Raw genomic sequence first — 21835 nt, 5'->3', positions numbered from 1 at the left:
ACTGGTCCACAACGATTGGTTTTTGGGGGAAAATGTATATTTCCTAACATTGGCAAGTTGGCACGCACTTTACCAACCTTTACTACTGCTTGTCAGGTAGTCCACTAAAAGAGAAAGTAAAAAAAGAGAGTTGCTACAAAGAGAGCAGCAACCAAAGCAATCATGAGGTTTTTGGTGCTGCACACTCTTTGCAACCGACCAGCAACAGCCAGCAACCTCCAAGAACCACTGCCAACAAATCTGGGAATGCATGTTTTTCCCCAGCAGCTGGTGGCTTCCCCAGCAAGCTAAAATCTTTTTAAGGTTTCTCACTTGACATTATGCACACATTGCTCAACTGATGTTCAAATATTAGATATGATACAACCAAAAACATTTTATTGATTGCATGGCTGCCTGTAGTTTTTCATGTTTGAAACTTACTATCTTTATCAAACTAAGTGTGATGCAGAGCAGAAACTACACCTTGGAGAACAGCTAGACAAATGTTGTAGACAAGTTTAATTTGGTCAACAATATGCTAAAGACCAACGCAATTACATTTGGATGCCAGTTTCTCTAGCGACAGGGTGTCACTGACAGTAGGGCTGCGTGACTCTTTATCAATCACTCTCCCAGCAACTACTGGAAATTAGTTGGGGAATCTTCATTTTCCCTCATTTTGCCTGGTCTCTAAGCCCGAGTGTCACGATTCCAAAATGGCACATTTTTGCAAAACCTGAATGTAGTCAAGAATAATTAACAATTGCTGGTCATTAAAAAAAAAGAATTTAGCTTTAAGGAAATTAACCACAGTCCACACACTTAACTGTCATTTTTTTTTTCACTAGAAATCGTTTACAAATTTCCCATATCCTTATCAGATAATGTGTCAGTCGTGAACTGACTATCGACACAACAATTAGGTCGAAAGTGATTTGAGTGCTGTTAAAACAGGAAATTAATCAACAGCCTGGAAAACCCAGAACTCTCCTCTTCGTGACGTCGTCTATCATACCACAGCAGAGAGTGAGAGGGGGAGTCAGACCGTGCCACAGCAGAGAGTGAGAGGGGGAGTCAGACCGTGCGGGCACAGCAGCGGGTTGGACGAAGAGTTCCTCACCTCGCACGAAGAAACACTGTGTGAACTAACAACTTAACTGGTTTCTTTGATGATCTGTGCCGTGCCGTGTCGTGCCCGCTGGAGAAACAGAGCCTGCACAGCTTCGAGAAACGAGAGAGAACAACGGTTTACAGATCGGTGGATATTCCGGTATGTTATCGTGCCATTAGAAACCATGTCCCAGTCTTTAAGAGCCTTTCGGTTAAAGTACCGACAAGCAGCATTTAATGTCTGTGTTTTATCGCATTGAAAGCCATGCGTCTTTCGCTTTCTGACTGTTGCCTTGAGTCGTCCCTTACTCTTTTATTTTTCACTTCTTTTAAGTAAATTTGAGCACAGTGAATAAGTGAAACTATTACATCCGCATTGAAAGTAACAGCTGCATCGTCGAAAATGTGTAGAGACGTAAGGACTTTAGATTATTCCTCAGGGTAAAGTTGATTCTTCCAGACGTTTGCAAACGCAGCACGAATTATCTTCCTGTTGATGTATGCCGGTGATTCAAGCTTCCTTCCTAGATCATTTCTTTCTAAAACAGAAGGCTTTTACTCGTTTACTGTGTCTTGTGGTGAATTTTGTACTGCGGTCATCGAGATATAAACAGTGATCAAAATGCACATGAACTGTTTCAAAATTCAGCTACCTGCTTGGCTTCAAAAATCTGTAGGCTGGTGTCAAACATGCATAGATCAATGCATGTTTTTGTTTAGGTTTTTTTGCCTCAGCTTTTCTTACAAATCTTTTACCTGATTTTTTTCCCCCCTTTTTTTTAAAATCTGCTGTAGAATAGGATTACCAACTGTCCTTTTTTGCACTTATAGACTTATAAAAGCCTATATGACATTTTTTTTTAATTTCACCATTCATTAACCGCACAGAGAAGGCTTCGTTTAAATATGTTAAAGTTTTCTTTAAGCAAACAGTATTAAAGTTCTTCATGACTGGTCCAAGTGTCCTCTTTTTTTTTTTTTTGGAAATCTAAATATGGCCCCCCTGCTGTAGAATTAATGTTTGTCTGTCATCAAAATCTGAATATTTACTTCTCCTTTTGCAGGCAGCTCTTCCTCACAGAAACCATGGTGGCAGCCATCCTGAAAATGTATTTCTTTGGAACAGCACTTTCCGTCCTTGCAGTCCTTTATGAAATTGCAGACTCCGTTGGTGGTCTCATGCACGTGCAGGACCATCACTACTTACAGGAGCTGAACCAACAGACAGAGAGGGACATTTCTTCAAACAACTGGAGAGGGCGGCCCGTGACTAAAAACATTGGCTCATGAGAAGATCGTCATGTTGTAGTTTTTGGACATGTTCTGCAACTGTCTGGAAGGACATGGGATGTTCACTTATGTGGATTTATGGTCCAAATGGTTCTTTCTGTTTGGGCACTTTTTTGTAGCCCATTGTCTGCTGTCATGTCTTGTAGCAGCTATTGTGTAAAACCACTACTGAACACAGAACACATTCCTTGTGTTAAAAGTACACATTTTGTATATAATTTTCTAAGCAAAGTGAATGAAAACATTGGGGGATTTTTGATGAATGTCTTTGATGTGTGTAAGTTTATTGCAGCATGTAGAAGTCAGAGTACAAGGTGTGCGTTTCAGTTTGGTAGTGATCCAGCAACTGAACTTGGAGTCAAAAAGAGAAAAGCAGGCTGCCATAAAACTAACAGGTCTTAACAAAACATGACTTCTCTAGAAAATGAAAAAAAGAAAAAAACTTTCAGACTTCCAGCAAAAATTGCGCAACAAGCTCTCCACTGTGTAAAGATCTGTCTGCCTTTTTGTTGTGAGTAAGGTTTTGTGAATCAAATATGTGTTGCGCGACAAAGCTGGGAAATGATCTGTAAAAGCTGAAAAGCACGACTCTGTGCAGGATTTCAACGTGAATAAAGGTAAAATGTTGTAAATAACATTTGTTCTTCTTATCAAGCGCAGATACCATCTCAGGCTTTTCAGGAGACAAAATCAGAAAATAGAAAGTGAACAGTGAATCACTGTTGGGAGCTAAATCAGAAAACCTCTGGTCACAGAAAAAGGAAATCATATTAATCAAAGAAACAGCATTTTGGGGGAATTTTAACGTGAATTATATAAGAGTTTTGTGGTTTACCACTTTATGATCTCTAGTTCTTTCAAGTGGACAAAATAACCATTGAAGCTTGAATGGTTTCACTGCACAAAAGACTTGGCTCTCAGTCTTTGATTATCCCAAGGGCTTTTAAAGTGTTTTTGGGAAGCAAACCCAAGCACAAATAAAACCAAGTCAGAGACAAGTCATTACAAAGAAGTTTTTTGTGTTTCTACACACCCTTAAGTTCACTTCTGTGGTTTCTGCTTCTGTACCCTAATAGGATATGGGATAATACATTTAAGACACTTTACCTTTAAACCTAATTGGAACCATGTATTATTCTACCTATTATAGAATTCAGTTCATTCATCCAACCATTTTCTTCCACTTTTCATGGGACAGGCCACGAGAGCAGCAGCCTAAGCAGCAAAGCCCACACCTCTCTCAGAGGAAAACTGAGGCCTTCCCAGGCCAGCAGAGAGATATAATCTCTCCAGCATGCCATGCGTCTGCCCCGGGACCTCCTTCAGGTGGAACATGCCACTCAGTTCAATTCAATTTTATTTACATAGCGCTAATTCATAACAACTTTTTCCTAAAGGCACATTATATTGTAAGGTACATTAAGCTACAATATTAGAAAGAAACTCCAGCAATCACAAAACTCCATTTCAGCAAGCATTTGGCGACAGTAGGAATGAAAATGTTTTATCCCTATTATCAGGAAGAAATCTTCAGGAAAAGCAGGCTCAGGGAGAGGAATCCACCTTCCGTAAAGACAAGAGAGGGAGGACAAAAGACACACTACAGGAAAGAGAGGCAGTGTGAAATAATTGCTAATGATTAAATATTGTGTTGTATAAACATGCATAGAAAGAAGAGATAAGACTGAAGTGCAAACACTTAGTGCATCATTGGGAAGCCCTCAGCAATCCAAACCTACTATAGCAATAATTAAGGCAGCATTCAGGAACATCTGATCAAGCCTTAACTATAGGCTTTAACATTAAAAAAAATATTAAGCCTTATTGTAAAGTAGAGAGTTTCTATCGCCTGAATCTGAACTGGGAGCTTTTAGAGCGAGCTGATAACAACGAATTACAATAGTCCCCCTGCAGAGATAAGTTCCTTGCCAAGTGTCTTAAGAAGCTCATTCATCATATCAGCAGTGGGATGGTTCTCTAATGTTATTGGGGTGGCACACCAAAAACTGAATTTCCAGTTTTATTATGCTGATATCAAATATACGTTACTTGAAAATGGCAAAAATGAGAGAAAGAAAAAAAATCATAAGCTTAGTTAATTCCCCGCTATTAAAGTTGATATCACTGAAAATAGGCACATATGAAAAGCGAAGAAGATTTTGAAATCCATAATAATCAGTTTTAATTGATTGATTGACTGGAAGTCCAGCCATCGCTTTAGATTTTCGGCAGAGCTAGGCTGAAGCAGATTAAGATTCACTCTCCCACAAAGCAAATTTTGGGTGGGTGGCCAGAGCCCCCCACTGACCACCCATTGGTGGCGCCCATACTTATTGCTGTCAGTTTTCCAATATCTCGAGTGCTTTTTCATTATAAGGGTTGTAGTTGTACCTAAAACCAAGTCATTAGAGGTGACTCATCATAAGATTATGTTTTGTGTTTTTAACTAATGTGCCACACTTCAGTTCTCACAAATTATTAGATATCTTGTTTTACCACTTCAGTGGTTTCGGTTTCCTACCCTTAAATGCATACAGCACCATTATAATTAATTTTCTTTACCTTTAATCCTAATTGAAACTATGTATTAATTCACTTTCTATATCTGTTAAGATGAAAGTTCCTGTAATAGTTCACATGGTGTCTTGGAAATAAAAAGGTATTCCAAAGGGAAAGCCTGTTACAGCTGCTTTCACCCCGCGGTGAAAGCACCTGTGTAATTCTGTGGCACCGCCCCCCGGCCAAAAAAACCCAGCCCTCTGATTCCTTAGATCTGACTTGTTCAGGACATGACTATGAGGTCGTAACAACTTAACTAGATGAATCATAGCCATAATTCCCTGAGGTATTTTGCCAGCATAGCCTATCATGTTCATACATGTAAATATGTAAGAAAGAATTGTGTATGTTTCTGTTATGTGTCCTGTGTACTGTTTGTTTGTATATGTGTCTTTCTGGCTGCTGTTTCAACCAAATTTCCCCTTGTGGGACAATTAAAGGATTATTCTATTCTATTCTACACATCTGAAAGCAACACAAGTGAATACATGTCGACCTCTTGCGTTAACCTGCCCATACTACTGCGATTTTATGTCACATTAACGTCTCTTATTTCTTTCAAAGCTTGCCAGAACTTTTCTTTTGAAGCTGTCCTTAAAATGTCCTTAACTTCTGTAAATGTGCATTCCAGTTGTTTTTTGTTGTTGCTAATTCATTTGTTAATATATTGACGATAAGTGAACGAATCACGAATTAATCTGTTGTTTTAAGACAAACTTTTTTCTCCCTGCAGTTAGGTCACCAGGATGCGGGCAGAAGCACCTGCTGGTGGTGGAAGTGCCACTTAGCGCAGCACTTTTTATGTTAATGACCCGTCCAAGCACTTCCCACACCCACTTACCTTTAGAGTACAACAAAAGTGAGTCATTATTGCCAGGGATATCGGTCAGTGGGACTCTTTTTTCCCCCCATTGCAGTCACATCACTGTCGACATGATCTGGAGACATTTGATGCTTTTGGGGGTGTCCGTCGTTCTTCTTATGAGAGTTGAATGCAGAATCAAGGAGGGAAAGACGCTGACTTTCCGCCGGACTCAGCATAGTGAGAGCCAGGACCAAATGCGCCGTCGCCCCAGGAGGGATGCCAGCAGCTCCCCAGGCCTTTCCAAGCCTTCACATGGTCCTCCCTTCACCTCTTGTCGGCTCCTTCTCACCCCCGCCGAACACGAGGTTCTGGATGATAACACACACGAGGTGAGCTGCAGCTTGGTCAATATAGGCAGGTGCAATGTCCGTCGTGCCTTTTATTTAATGTAAAGGAGGAGATTCCAGGACTTTGAAGTTGGTACCCGTTTTTATTTGTGTTTGCAATGCTTAACAGGGTTTCTCAACCAAGTGAAAGTAATATAAACACGTATAGTAATGTAAGCCCGTATACTCATTTGGCAAAGAGTATTATTGGGAAAATTACAGGAAATTGTGAGAAGAGATCTAATTTAGCTCGTTAGGCCTGTTTTTGTGATGTGTGAGTTTTTCTCCTCTCTCTTTAGACAGGTTTTAATGGTGATGATGGTTCCTACGTAATTCTCACATGGGTTGGTGATGATACAGGGGTGAGTAGCTTCTTATACAGAAGGTTTATTGCATATAGCCTCTTACATGTCACAGGGGCACAATAGAATTCAATGTAGAGTTTGTAAAGGAAAAAAAGTGCCACAACACACAAATATGCATCAATATACGATAATGAATTAAATATAATTGAGGCTGATTTTAAACACAGCAAATTCTCCTCATTCTTTAATATCCGTGGGTATGTCATTTCACAATACCCCTGGTTTTATCCTTATCTTACTAGTTCTGTCAGTGACAACTGGAATATAGTAATGAAGTGTTAAGGAAAAAATAAGAAAAACCTACATTTCATTAGCTCTGACAGTGGTCACAATCTCTGAGCTTTCCATCTTGTACTTTAAGGATTTGTTTGTAGAATGAAAGCACAGATTTGACCAGGTTTTTGCGCTTTAAGAGACATGTTAGACAACATGCTGGTTTAAAATAAAAGCCAAATTAAGGTGTGCTAGAGTGGATCATCTTAATCTATCTGTGACTTTTTAACCCAGTGTTTAAAGTTGTAACTATATTTCTTCATTTGATAGGTGGTCTTGGTGCTGTCAACAATCAGTGGTCCAGTTCATCCTTTAAATGAAGGAGGCTCCTCACGACTTTACAGAAGGTGAGTTAGAATCTGATCAGCAGCTACCGTGGGCACCTCAATCAAAACGTAACCATCTTTCCTCTCTCATCAGCACGGATTATGGCAAATCTTTTCATGACATTTCTCAGAGCATCAACCACACCTTTATTAAGGAGGAATTTGGAGTCAGTGTTGGACCTGGGATCTCTGTAAGTAGCACTATTTTACACTCTTACTAACACTTTTCTGTGGGTGTGCAATGAAAGAGCAGTTAGTGATGGTAAACTGCATTGCATGTTTGGCTGTGGACCTTGTGATGTTTTGACATGAAGGTGTGAAAATATCATGTATGCTGACATCTAATCAGCTTGAGTCTTACCCACTAGTGTTCTTAAAGTTTTGTTCACAGACTGATTATATTGCACGGAGCTATGCAAGCAGAATCTTTAGCTGAGAAAGTGGATGGTTTTCTTCTTTCTTTCTTGAAATCACTAGTACAGAGCTTGCATGCACTGAATTTTAAGCAGACAATTCTGCACGAAACTACAAAAAGTTATTGACGAAGCTAAAATTCTTTCTCAAATTTCCATCTCTGAGCAGTTTTCCATTGATTTTTACTGACAGGTGATTTTAACAGCCGACACACCGGTGCTTAACAATCCAGGTGGGATTATCTTCACCTCCACGGATGCTGGTGCAACCTTCAAGTTCATCCAACTGCCCTTTCACCTGGCGCAGCCAATCGTGTACCACTTCCTCAACCCTGACTATCTTGTGGCCCTCAGCATTGATGTGAGTCTGTTGAACTTTTAAAGTCCCTTAGTGGTTTCCGTTGCTTTGTTTAATATTCCTGGCTATCACACAGACACACATGTTTATCATCCACACAAACACACATCAGGAACACTCCTTAATGTGTAAACATTGCTCTGTTTCCTGACTTTCAGGGCGGTCTTTGGCTTTCTCTGGACTTTGGGGCCTGGTGGACAAAAGTTCACGATGGAGTGCATTCTTTCTCATGGTGAGAATAAAGAAGGAAAAAGAGTTATTCAATATATCAAACAGTGATAGCTCTGTGGCACAAATATAGTAACAGCACTGGAAAATGCATAATGACATGCGTAACATGTGGGACTTTGAATAAACTGAGATGATACGAGCAAGGTTTTTATGAAGCAATAAATGCTTGTTTAAAAAGAAACATGACCTATTAAAATTGTGACATTTTGAGGTGTTTGTAATTTTTTTCCTTCCACTTTCCATCAGGGGAGCTGGCATAAATTTGTTCTTCAGCTGCAGTCAAGTAGATGCAGGTAAGAACCTGTAAAGCTGTTAAAGGGTTTTGTAAAACTGGTGCAATTTAAAGATCAGACACTTTGTAATACAGGCTTGTCTGTATTCTAGTGTGTATATATGTTTTTATTTTGTGTGTAACAGGGTTTGCATAGTCATAAGAATTCTGCTTTTAATGTTTAATCTAATCTGCATCTTTATGGCTTTTGCAGCCAAGTTAAAATCTTTATTATCTCACAGGAAAAATCCTTTGATTACGGGGCGGCATAAAAGCTATTAAAGTACAATAAAACAATAAAGCAGCAGAAGAAGCTCAAAACTGACATGCTATAAGCACATTGCAAAACAACTAAATAAATTACCAAGTTGTGTGAGGAACTGAGGGGTAGAGTATAGTGTATTGAGATTAAGTTTGATTTATAATTGCTAAGATGACTAAATCCATTAGTAGAGCAGCGCTTATTCTTAGACAGCTACATGAGAAAACACTATTGCCTTACCCTCCACAGCTTTTGATTTGGTGGATTTTTACACTGAAAGTCCTTCTTGACACAACCCCAAAAGGATCTACATCTCCTTCCAGGATCAAACCAGACAACTTTCACTTATCCGTCAGATCACTACTCTTGTGTACATCAGAGCCTAATTTCACAAGCTCAAAATAAATATAAGTACTTTTTTTCACTCAAAACATTTATTGCTTGTGAGGGTGCATGCTTTATGCGGATGAGCAATGAGCTTAAATGTGTTTAAGGCAAGTGCACATTTCTTATTGAACTTATTCGTGTTATTATTGTCATTTGCCGATACAGTTGAGGCAGAGGAGAGGGGAGATTTAATCCTGAAAAGAACAAAGGACCTGGGGAAGACCTTCACCATAATCCATGAGGACATCTACAGTTTTGGTTACATAGGAGCGTTTCTCTTCTTCTCTGTTATGGAAGACCCGGTAAGATGGCTGGATCATTTTTTATACACTTCGGTCTATCGAGTAGTATATATTCCATCTATATAGTCATGCATTATTTTTCTCCTAGAGATCTCCTCGTGTGATGTATTTCTCATCAGACCAAGGAGATACTTTCAGTCAAGCACTCCTGCCTTCTGCATCCACTGAGCAGGTGAGAGAAAATATCAACCATCATTTCTGTTGAGTGTGTTAGCAACAACATCTAATATTCTACAGGTAGGTCTGGGAATTGAACCAATTATGTTTGGTAGTATTCAAAATGTAACTGTAGCACGAGGCAGTCAAATGTATGATCTTGATTACTTCTTAAGCGCTTAAAATAAAGTAAACCTGACTTCTTCTGACAGCCTAGCTTCACTCCTTACCTCACGTGACCCTCATACCCTCATGCAGCCAGTCAGTAACTCTTGGGACAACCTCCAAGGCGATGATCTAACTCATCAGTTTTTAGAATTAAAGAAGTCTCTTGGATGAGCGGCAAAACGTTTTCACAAACAAGAAGAAGTCAAGTTTACTTTATTTTAAGTGCTTAAGATTACCATGACCGAGACGACCAGGGATGTACACAGATAGATTGTGCTTACTTATCATTCAAACTAAAAGAGGATCTGTTCTGCAAGAATTCAGCTCCATTTTTAATCTTGGGCTCTACTAGAGCAGCTTTGTTTGATTCAAAGTCAAAAGTATTTAATATTTATCTTTGTGCAGATTCCCAGTGGTCTCTCTCTTTAGGCCAGCATAGCATGAAGTAAAATCCAAGAGCCTGTGCAGATTTCCTTGGCTTTAGTGTTGTTAACATTTCTATACTCCACCCTCTGTATATAATTTCATGTCTATATTAAATACAATACAGATGCACCTCTGTAGTGTAGAGGTTAACACATTCACCTTACACGGTAAAATTAACTTGTTCAGTTCTGGGAGAAGAAACAAGCTCAGCCTCACAAGTAGTGTATTCCTAGATCTGATCCAGACTCTGGATAAAAGTGGAATCTGTGCCAAACCACACATGTGGATCCATTTGCTGTATGTGGGAATCACGTGGGCGGCTGAGAGTACTTAAAAAAAGCAACTGTGGGACAGAACTCATAAATTGTTTTGATAACAGCAGCATTATGTACAATGTAGCCAAAAAACCTCTTGGGAGGCTACAAACAGTATGAGACCTCATTAGAATCACAGTGAACACTGTGGAAGTGGTAGTAGAGCTTATTAGTGTCTTCAAGTACTAAAGAGTTACTTTAAACTAATCAAACTGGGAGATTTTGAGGTAATGCAAAGCATATTATAGCACTCTCTTAATGAAAACAGTCTAATATGTTAATAATGTTTTGGTGTTGGTACCAAAAAATATTACCAAAATTAGGGCAGTTTCTCAAGGGTCACCCAACACGGTAGTGCAGTAACAGGCCGAAAATGAAATCAAAAGTATGGCTGATGATTTTTGGAGTCACTCGACTTCACACACCATCAGCTTTTGCCCTCAGGCAAATCTGATGAATGTACAGCAACGTTTTCGCTTTCTGATGAATCTCCAGTAGATTCATCACATTTGTCTGAGGGCAAAAGCTGATGATGTGTTCCCTCAGGCAAGTCTGGTGAATTTGCTGTAGGTAGATTCAGGAATTTTTTCAGATCTAATTGTACTGTAGGTACTGTACAATTAGATCTACTGTAGGTAAATTCATCAGGATTGCCTGAGGGCAAAAGCTGATTATGTGTGAACTCCACACATCATCAGTTTTTGCCCTCATTATTAATCCCCTCCTGCACTAAGTATATAAAAACAGATTGTCTAGTCAACACCGAAATTTAACCTTCCACTACAGTGCACAGCCATTTGTCTGCTTTTTTTATCAGCACATATCACTGACCCTTCAAAGATATAGTATTTTTACTGCTCTTAGTTCTTAGTAAGTTATTAATAAGCAAGATGTGGTTCTACCCTTTCCCTCCCAGCACAACACAGTAGCTTTAAATTGAATTGAATCGGCACTTATAACAAATTTTCTTCAAATGATAATTGAGATGTTTATCGCACCGCTCCGTTTGTCTTTGTGTCAGGTTTATGGGTGGGGAACATTAAAGATAAATGCAGATACTTCATTCATACTAAGGAAGTTGGTTGATATGCAGAAAAAACATCGGTGGCAACATTTTCCCTTTCAGCACCAGCTGAACACACACCTGCTCTGATGAAACACCCACACATCTTGTTGACAGCACAAACACACATTCTGTCTCAAGAAGATTAGACAAGATTTATAGCAAAAAATTGAACGAGTCATCTCTTTTGTGTGTGCGTGTTTTTTCACGTCTGCTCTCGATTTTCATATGTGTCTCTGTTTGCAGTTTTATTCCATCCTGGATGGAGATGAGGATATGCTCTTCCTGCACGTGGACAACCCGGGAGGTATCAGACATACATAAACCCGCAAATGGGACCTTTTAATATCTTTGAAAATGTTTTCCATTCAAAAAGCCACATCTATAAAAATTAACCCTATGACTGACACATATTTGCGAACGTGTCCTCACAGCATATCAGTTTTTTTTTCTGTTGAAATGGAAAACTTCAACTGAAAAGACAAGACTGGTTTAACAAGTTCTTGGACTTGCTGACAAATCAGTCCATAATACTGAGTGTGTGTTTGTCCATGCAAGTCTAGATCTCATGGCTTTGTTCCTTTCCATCTCTGTTTTTATCTCCCTCTCCAACTCGTGCCCTTTCTTTTCCTTCCTCATTCAATTGGAAGGAATTTTATTCTCTTTTTAGTATAATACAATTTTTGGCTCACACCTGCTTGAGACAGTGGTGCATGGGTGGTGTGGGGTGACTTTGTCTTTTGCTGGCTGAAACGAGGAAGACTTAGGTTTCACTGCAAAAGCTGATAAGCATATCTTGGCATCGGGGTGTAACACAAATACACATGCACACACGAGGACACACATTCAAAAGCTTAACATGTCCCCATCACCTCCCTCAGGTGATGGAGAAATGTTTTATTATTATTATAATTTATTTTGTTAAGTCACTTAACACTGGCCTATGAATCATTCAGGCACAAGAATAGCACCTAACTCAAGGTATTAATCAATGCTTTTAACACTATCAGCCTTGGTTTAACCTCCTTAGAGTCCAGACAACAACATTATTGCAGTATTGGCTTTCAAATGTGCTAGAACTTGTTTTTTGGGGGTTTTTTTTGCATATGTTTCAATAAGTAACTGCACTGATTTACTATTTTTCTAGCAAAATATAAAGACATGAGTAGTGGCTTGAGACTTCTGCAAAAATTCAACTCTTTACATAGGAGAGGTTAAAATGTGTTGTAATTTTGCGAGATACATTCGTGCTTTCCGTTTTATTTCAGACACCTTCTTTGGGACCATGTACACCTCAGACGACCGTGGGATCTTGTTCTCCAAATCTCTAGAGCGCCACCTGTTTGATGGACATCGAAAGAGTGACTTCACCAACATTACTTCACTGAGAGGAGTGTACCTCACTAATAAGCTAGACGTTGGTAAGATTCTCCATACAGGTATTGTATGCATCTTCTGTCTCGTAGCTTTTCGTACATGACTCCTGTAAAAAATGGCTTTAAGCCAAAAGCTTTTGATTCCAACCCCCAAAATGTAGCCCCCAGTTGTCTGTTTTGTGACACTTTATGAGTTATAAGTGTTTGAATTGAGGAGATTGGACAGGCTGTCATGCCGCTTTCAATTTAGTGCTCAACCAATAACATCATTGTCTGACAGAAGAGAACACGACTGTCATCAGCAATACTGCAGTGCGGTGTTAAGAGAACAAAATATTACCCAACATTAATGAAACTAAGGAGCTGATTGCTGACGTGAAGAAAAAACAAAGACAAAGATCCCGGTTTGTAACACCCGGAGCAGGTGGACTCCACCCTGCTCATAAAAGCTACAAAAGAAAGAAAGAAAGAAATTAGTAGGAAAACTTATTAAACTTTACAGAGAGGTTGTCATGGCACATGCATGGCCTCAGCATTGTTGAGCAGAGCACAAAAGCCAGGCTGTGAGACTTCTAAAATCATCCCATAGGAACAGAAGCTCAGTCTTTTCTTTTGTTTTTTTTTAGAGTAGCCTAAAAGCAAATCATTTGATTTTTCAATAAACAGCCATGAGTTGCATAATGAGAGTTATATCTAAAATCCTGATTGAACTTACTGAATATTGACCGGAATACTTCGTTTTTCTTTCAGATGGCCGTATAAAATCTGTCATTTCATTCAACAGAGGAGGGACGTGGAGACCGCTTAAAAAACCCGAGAACATAAATTGTGGAGACAAGATCAAGAGTGTATGTTACATAGAAAAAAAATTAATTTATCTGTCTGTATGTATGTGTTTTCATTTTGATCTTTTTTTTTCTTTTGCCAGTGCAATCTCCATATACATGGGGAACACAGTCGTAATAACCATATAGTTCCCATGGTGACCCTGTCTGAGCCGGCTGCTGTTGGTCTGGTTATTGCGCATGGTAATTAATTTGTAATTACTTTCAGTGCTTCAGTCCAAACCATTGTCCAAATACTGTGTAAAATGCACACTTATAGATGATTTCCTGTTTTTAACAGGCAGCGTGGGTGATTCTCTGTCATCATCGCAGAACCCCGACGTGTTTGTTTCCTCAGATGGAGGTTATAACTGGAGGGGGACGCTGAGGGGTCCTCATCACTACACTATATTGGACTCTGGGGGTCTAATTGTGGCTGTGGAGGCCCATCGTGAAGGACAAGTCAAGACTATCAAGTACTTTATTCTCATTTAAAGACCACAGGGAAGTGACAGGAAGTGTTTTCTTATATTTAAAGTTTTCTCTTTTTCTACTGTTTTTCACCACCAGATTCTCCACGGATGAGGGTCAGTGCTGGAAGCTGTATAACTTTACGGATCAGCCCTTCTTCTTTGCAGGCTTGGCATCTGAGCCGGGGACCAACGCCATGACCGTCAGTGTGTGGGGCTTCCGGCCCGAGGAAGACGGCCAGCCCATGTGGGTAGCAGTCACCATTGATTTCCAGAGTCTCATTACCAGAGAATGTAAGTCTAATAACATCTACGATTACTGTGCACTCTTTGCTCTTCACTGGTTTCTATGGCATGTTGCCACCTGGTGGTAGGTTCATGTGAGTTGTATTAGCTGTTTTCCGACTGCAGAAGCAGGGATTTTCCACAACCTCTAAAAACCTGTAAAAACACATCCCGCTTGTTTTACCTCTGTTTATGACGCAGATTTGAAGAAGAAAACAGACCTGTTTGCATTTTTTTTTTGTTTTCTCCTCTACAATTTGTGTGAGATGCTGTAATTAAACCACACCCTTTTATCTGGTGGTGAAAAGATAGATACTTTCCCGGGACTTTCGATATTTCCCCTGTGGCATTTTGCCTAGTTGTATTGCAGATGCTGTTTTGCACTTGCATTAGTAATCTTATGTAAGTGACGTAAGTGTTGGGACAGACTTATGCGTCACTAGTTTGACTAACATTGCCTAAAACTGCTTTATTTACATTCTAGGTTTGGTTTTGTTAAACCTGCATTTTTTAAAAGGATTGTTAGTGACAGTTAAATAGGTCATCACTGCCTTCATCAGGTAATGACAACGACTATGAAGAGTGGTTGGCTCATTCAACAGAAGGAGGGGACTCGGAAAGAAATGGATGTGTCCTGGGTGTTAAGGAGACCTACAGGAGGTTAAAGAAGCAATCTCTATGCCGAAATGGGCGAAGCTTTGTGGTGATGAAAAAGCAAAGCCCTTGTCTGTGCACCAGAGAAGATTTCTTGTGGTATGTTGGATTGTTTTGTTTTTAAATGGTCCTGTAACGTACTACATATTATTGTAAAAACCTTTCATTTCATTACATTTTGCTTCCAGTGAGCCAGACTCTTTTCTTTTTTCCCTCTTTGTTTTTAATGACCTTGAGCAATAGTTCTCAAGGCTTTCTGAAGGTCTTCTAAAGTTTGTCTTTGCACACTGGCCACTTTTCCACTCATTTCCCATCACTATTTGACCATTTTTTAAGCCACTTAATGATGTGATGAAAGTGGGCAGGTTTCAAAAGAAGTCATGGAAAAACTTAAAAAAAAAATACTATCTACAGTATAGATGGACAGTATATGAACATCATGTTCTTAAGAAGTATCTCTCAGGTACATTATATTGGACTCTGGGACTGAGTATTTAAAAACAGACTCACTGTTTGGCGTGGCCAGAAATGGGCTCAGTGGAAGTGTGGCTGAAGTACGCTAAGTTACACAAGAACTGAACTGAAAATCAGTGGTACCAGGTCTTATGGAGTGATGAGTCTTAATTTGAAATTATTGGTTCAAGATGTCATCAGTATGTATGGATGAGATCAGGAAAGGTACAACAGTGATTGTCTAAAGCCATCTGTAAAGCACAGTGGATGCTCTGTCATGGTTTAGGGTGAGGAAAGTATTTGATTGCCAGTGGCTTAAATATTCACCATGTCAGTGATCCAAAGCACACAGTGAATGCAGTAAAAGCATACCAGGATGGAAGAACACACAATGGAACACTATCAGTCATGGATTGGTCTTCCCAGAGCCCAGACCTCAGTATTATTGGAGCAGTGTAGGATAATCTTAAAGGAGAATGGAACAAAAGGCAGAAACATCCAAAGAGCTTTGAATGTCTTTCAAGGAGCCTGGAGATTTATTCCTGAAAACAACTTAAAGGAATTAGAAGAAGGCTTGCTGAAGAGAGTACAGGCTCTGTTGAAGACTATAGATGGTTTTACTCAGTGTTGGGCAAGTTACTTTGAAAAAGTAATTAATTATAGTTACTTGTTACTTCTTCAAAAAAGTAACAGAGTTAGTAACTGAGTTGCAAGATATTAAAAGTAATTAATTACTTGAAAAGTAACTATTGCGTTACTTAAAAAAAAATGTTTAACCCTCTGGGGTCCAGGGTATAATTGGCCATTGTTAACTACTTTTGATTTTCCCTCTACATTTCACCTTTAAAAACTATTTACTTTGCCTTGTTTGGTATCATCCTTTTCAGCACAACCTTACGTGTCTGAATTTACAGTTATGTTTTCATTTTGACATACTGTATTAACACAACTGATCTAAAATCAGACAAAAAAACATAAAATCCGAGTAGAAAAAGTTATATTTTTTTACTGTAACAACCACAGACATGTTTATTGAATCATATTTCATAACTTTAAATGCAAATATAAATTGTCAATTTTACCTTTTACCTTTAAAAAAAAACATTTTAAACTATTTACATAACAATCAGCTTTTCTGCATTCAATAAGATGCCACGCAAATTATTTGTGCCACTCCAAAACAATTATTCCTGTCCACTATAAAGGAGAACATCACAGCCTGATACCTGCAGGTCTGACAGCAGCAGGTGTATCACTGCTCCTGTTTTTTACCTGGAGACAGCAGTCATCTCATTGTTCTGACACACAACACAAAACTACCCACAACCCTACACACTAACTACACAAGACAACACATTAACTACACACTCCAAACATGCTAAACGTCTCACATCTCAAAACTCGCGCTCTCTCTTTTTCTACTGTCTTTCTCTCTCTCTCTTTCTCTCTCTCTCACTCCTAAAACTATCCCGTCTTCCTAAACAACCACATGTCATGTTGTCCATATCATTTTTTGATTGGTCGACATGGTGCATTTTTCCACCAACATGAACGGGCTGGTTTTTGCTGTTGTTTTTTGTTTTGTTTTTTTATTTTGTGGTCATAAGCAGAGAGTGCTTGCTAGCGCTGTCCTTAGACAGTAAACGTGACAAAAGTATTCAGGAAAAAACACCGAGTATATGTTGTTTATCATGACTCTGGTTTTACGTGGTCTATAAACACAATTTGAAAACTGGTATATATCACCTTGTTGCTTTGTCATCTTAAATTGGTCATGTGATTGGCTCACCACGACTACTTTATTCCTCCTCAGTCAAACAGCAGCACTCATGCGATTGTTTTGCCCCCTTAGCTCCAGGTGTTGTGCCAAAAAGTGATTGTCTGCCAGAAAGTGATTGCCGAGTGCAGCTGCTGAAAGCTGTAGCGCATAGTCAGCTTCTTCAATGCAACTGATATAAGGTGGAGTAAGCTGAACACAGCTTCAGCCGTCTGTTTGTTGAAAAATAGTAACGCGACCGCATCACATTTTCTTGTTAGTAACAGTAACAGCGTTGTAACGATAGAAATAGTAATTAGCTAGATTACTCGTTACTGAAAAAAGTAACGCCATTAGTCCCATCACTGGTCTTACTAAATACTGACTTTCAACCTCGCCAGAGTGTACAAACTCTATTTCCCATTTTTCTAAAAAAAATAAAAATAAACAAGAGCTTAGTCAAGACTTTTGCACAATAAATAATAATATATTACTTTATCTTAGCTGTACAATGATTTGAAATTCTGAGGCCTTTGCTTACATCTCAGAAGTTCAAGATCAGCTTTTTGTTTTGCATTTACTTTTTCTGTTTGTTTGCTTGTTTTCCTTTTTAATGAAGAAAGGCGGCATTGTTCTGCTTTTGGCCTCTAGTTAATGGCTGTGGCTTTTAAATGAGAGTGTAGCAATGGCAAGTGTGACCTGAGTGCTTTCCTTGCCAAGGATGAGAAAGCAGACGATCATGAACTTCTTTTTGCAGCAAGCGACCAAGAGAGACCAGTGTTCTTACGGTGTGTAAAGCATAATGCTGCTCTGTCTGGGAAACGTGTGAATCACTCAAGCACAAAAAAGGCAGCTAACTCAAGGGATGCTGTGTCTGCACATAACAGACAACAAAATTAAAACAAAATTAAAACATTTTAATTGCATTCTTAGCCAAAGACATAGCTTCAGCCCAAAACCCAGCATTACTGTGTTTTTTTTTCCTTATGTACTGCATTTTCATGTGACTTTGCACATTTTTTAAAAATTTGCTGCACCCATTTTCTTGCAAAATATAGAGTTTAAGAAGAGAAAAGCATTTTGTGGTTGCACTAAAACTCTTTTTTTCTCCTTTACTACAGCGACTTTGGTTACTATCGACACATTAACACCTCAGAGTGTGTGAGACAGCCAAACGCTGCAAATAAAACCTATGAGCTCTGTTTGAATGGAGAGGAGGATGAGCTTCTGACAGAAGGGTAATTGCCTTCATAAAGCAAAGAGAAACACCACCTTTATGCACACATGCAAATCTCACTCTATTCCCTTTTGTCTTTGTAGGTACCGCAAGGTCCCGAGTGATAGGTGTGAGGGTGGGTTCAGTCCTCAGCTCATAAAGCAGACAGTCAAAGCCTGTGGTATTAAACCTAGTCCTGCTCCTCCTGCAATGTCCACATCTTCAGTCACACACTTTGACACACCGGTCAGTAGGTTGATTGTGCTCTTTCAGTCTTTGCTTCATTTTATAAAATTGTCTTTGTTTGGATAAATATCAACCTTTTCGTGTATTTTCCAGCGAGAAAAGCTGGTGTTGATCCTGGTGTGTGCAGGAGCAGTCATCATCGTCCTCATAGCTATTGTTTCTGCTGTGATTGTTGTCAAGAGAGTGATTTATAGAAACAGGTGAGTCACGCATACGGTATCTGCTGCATGTTCAAATTTAAGCACACTGAAAGCTCTGACCGTGGTGGTCTCCTGCTGTCTGCTACAGTTCAATTCAATTCAATTTTATTTATATAGCGCCAAATCACAACAAAAGTCGCCTCAAGACGCTTCATAGATACAGAGAAAAACCCAACAATCATATGACCCCCTATGAGCAAGCACTTTGGCGACAGTGGGAAGGAAAAACTCCCTTTTAACAGGAAGGAACCTCCGGCAGAACCAGGCTCAGGGAGGGGCGGAGGTTCTGCTGCGACCGGTTGGGGTGCGAGAAGGAAGACAGGATAAAAGACATGCTGTGGAAGAGAGACAGAGGTTAATAACAGATATGATTCAATGCAGAGAGGTCTATTAATACATAGTGAGTGAGAAAGGTGACTGGAAAGGAAAAACTCAATGCATCATGGGAATCCCCCGGCAGCCTACGTCTATTGCAGCATAACTAAGGGAGGATTCAGGGTCACCTGGTCCAGCCCTAACTATATGCTTTAGCAAAAAGGAAAGTTTTAAGCCTAATCTTGAAAGTAGAGATAGTGTCTGTCTCCCGAAGCCAAACTGGAAGCTGGTTCCACAGAAGAGGGGCCTGAAAACTGAAGGCTCTCCCTCCCGTTCTACTTTTAAATACTCTAGGAACAACAAGTAGGCCTGCAGAGCGAGAGCGAAGTGCTCTAATAGGGTGATATGGTACTACAAGGTCATTAAGATAAGATGGGGCCTGATTATTTAAGACCTTGTATGTGAGGAGCAGGATTTTGAATTCAATTCTGGACTTAACAGGAAGCCAATGAAGGGAAGCCAAAACAGGAGAAATATGTTCTCTCTTTCTAGTCCCTGTCAGGACTCTTGCTGCAGCATTTTGGATTAGCTGAAGGCTTTTCAGTGAGTTTTTTGGACATCCTGATAATAATGAATTACAGTAGTCCAGCCTGGAAGTAATAAATGCATGAACTAGTTTTTCAGCGTCACTCTGAGACAGGATATTTCTAATTTTAGAGATGTTGCGCAAATGGAAGAAAGCAGTCTTACATATTTGTTTAATATGTGCGTTGAAGGACATATCCTGGTCAAAAATGACTCCAAAGTTCCTCACAGCGTTACTGGAGGCCAAGGTAATGCCATCCAGAGTAAGAATCTGGTTAGATACCATATTTCTAAGATTTTCAGGGCCGAGTACAATAACCTCAGTTTTATCTGAATTAAGAAGCAGAAAGTTAGCGGCCATCCAGGTCTTTATGTCTTTAAGACATTCCTGCAGTTTAACTAATTGGTGTGTGTTATCTGGCTTCATGGATAGATAGAGCTGGGTGTCATCAGCATAGCAGTGAAAATGTATGCTATGTCTTCTAATGATGCTGCCTAAGGGAAGCATGTATAATGTAAACAGAATTGGTCCTAGCACTGAACCCTGTGGAACTCCATAATTAACCTCAGTGTGTGAAGAGGACTCTCCATTTACATGCACAAATTGGAGTCTATTAGATAGATATGATACAAACCACTGCAGTGCAGTACCTGTAATACCTACAGCATGTTCTAATCGTTCTAATAGGATATTATGGTCAACAGTATCGAATGCTGCACTAAGGTCTAGCAGGACAAGCACAGAGATGAGTCCACTGTCAGAGGCCGTAAGAAGATCATTTGTAACCTTCACTAAAGCTGTTTCTGTGCTGTGATGAGCTCTGAAACCTGACTGAAACTCTTCAAATAAACCAAATACAGGACACCGATATATCGTTTCTCCAACCTTCGACTCCAGGACGACGAAAACTCCACTGCAGCTGATCATGAAAGCGGCACGAGCAGCAATAGCACAGCCTGCCAACAGGACTCAGATGATGTAAGTGTTATTTAGCACTCCCAAAGGGTTGATTGATCTCTTTGTCTCTTCTTCAGACTCCTACTGAAAACGCTGCATTCGGATGAACAGAATCAACTTTTTGGGATTTCCTTACCAGCATGATTGAGCATGCATCGAGATGTTATTTAGCACTGTTTTATAATGTTTTCCAGATGGTGTAATTTTTCTCACACATACATTTTGTGTTCTCTTTTTTCTAGGATCTCATTGAATGACACAGCAGACATGATTGACACCAGCTGCACTGAAATGGACTGCATGTTGCCTTGATTTTCTCTTTTTTATTGAAGCTCCCCAAATGTTTGAATGTCTTAATTTATTGAGCTGACTTTGCTTTTTTCACTCTTTGTACATATGTATGTTTTCTTGATTTACATGTTTAACACATTGTACTTCTGTACAACATAAAAATAAAACCAAAAACAGAATGTGCATTTAACATGAAACAAATTCTGCATATTATGGAGTCTTCATCAAAATGTTACAGGTTAAATTATACTCCAATAAATTTCTGCTTAAAACCTGTCCATTTGATGGCGGTGTTGACGCTTTTATCGCTCTCATGTACTTTTAAAATGACTGAAGAAGAAGATGCAACAGGAAGTTGGTGTGACATGGTGAAGATTTTGTTTTTGACAGATGACTCACTACTAAAAAAAACTACAAAGAGACATGGGACGGTAAACCGTTTCTAACAAACTTAAAAGTCAGTAGTTAGTGTGACCACTTTTATTCTTCAGAACATAAACTCTCTTGGCCAATCACTGACAGCATGTTTTTGCTGGCGGACTAATCTCTGATGGTACAAGCTCTCCAGGACTACTGGTTGAAATGCAACCCCAAACAGAGCCTCTGTATTACAGATGTCTGAAGATTCATTCTGTTGACTACCTCTGTACATATTGCGGACAATTTGAGTAAGAAATTTCAAAACTAGATTCATGACTCCATAAGAACTTTTGCCACTGATTTTCAGTCCAGTTCTTGTGTAATTTGGCACACCTCAGC

General features: G+C 39.4%; 1 protein-coding gene and 1 long non-coding RNA gene across 2 annotated transcripts; both read left to right on the top strand.

Moving 5' to 3' along the window:
- Nucleotides 1–971: 971 nt before the first annotated feature.
- Nucleotides 972–3017, top strand: LOC146689619 (uncharacterized). The gene is made up of 2 exons (XR_014916137.1): nucleotides 972–1252; nucleotides 2157–3017. It is a non-coding gene; the product is annotated as an uncharacterized LOC146689619 (long non-coding RNA).
- Nucleotides 3018–5874: 2857 nt separating this feature from the next.
- LOC146689618 (sortilin) lies at nucleotides 5875–21352 on the top strand. The gene is made up of 21 exons (XM_085437015.1): nucleotides 5875–6135; nucleotides 6432–6494; nucleotides 7041–7117; nucleotides 7191–7287; nucleotides 7703–7870; nucleotides 8026–8099; nucleotides 8345–8391; nucleotides 9184–9320; nucleotides 9409–9492; nucleotides 11694–11754; nucleotides 12716–12868; nucleotides 13574–13671; nucleotides 13752–13851; nucleotides 13949–14123; nucleotides 14218–14411; nucleotides 14963–15155; nucleotides 18387–18503; nucleotides 18586–18727; nucleotides 18821–18927; nucleotides 20726–20806; nucleotides 21028–21352. Exons 1-21 carry the CDS (start codon nucleotides 5875–5877, stop codon nucleotides 21095–21097), a joined length of 2499 nt encoding a protein of 832 aa, XP_085293141.1. The 3' UTR covers nucleotides 21098–21352.
- Nucleotides 21353–21835: the final 483 nt, after the last annotated feature.

This window comes from Copadichromis virginalis, linkage group LG17 (genome assembly GCF_057382275.1).
Source record: "Copadichromis virginalis isolate Kocher_CV1m ecotype Utaka linkage group LG17, C_Virginalis_male_GT1.1, whole genome shotgun sequence".
In the NCBI taxonomy this organism is placed as follows: domain Eukaryota; kingdom Metazoa; phylum Chordata; class Actinopteri; order Cichliformes; family Cichlidae; genus Copadichromis; species Copadichromis virginalis.
The sequence above is the reverse complement of the archived record's forward strand: the minus strand, read 5'-3'. Positions and strand labels throughout refer to the sequence as shown.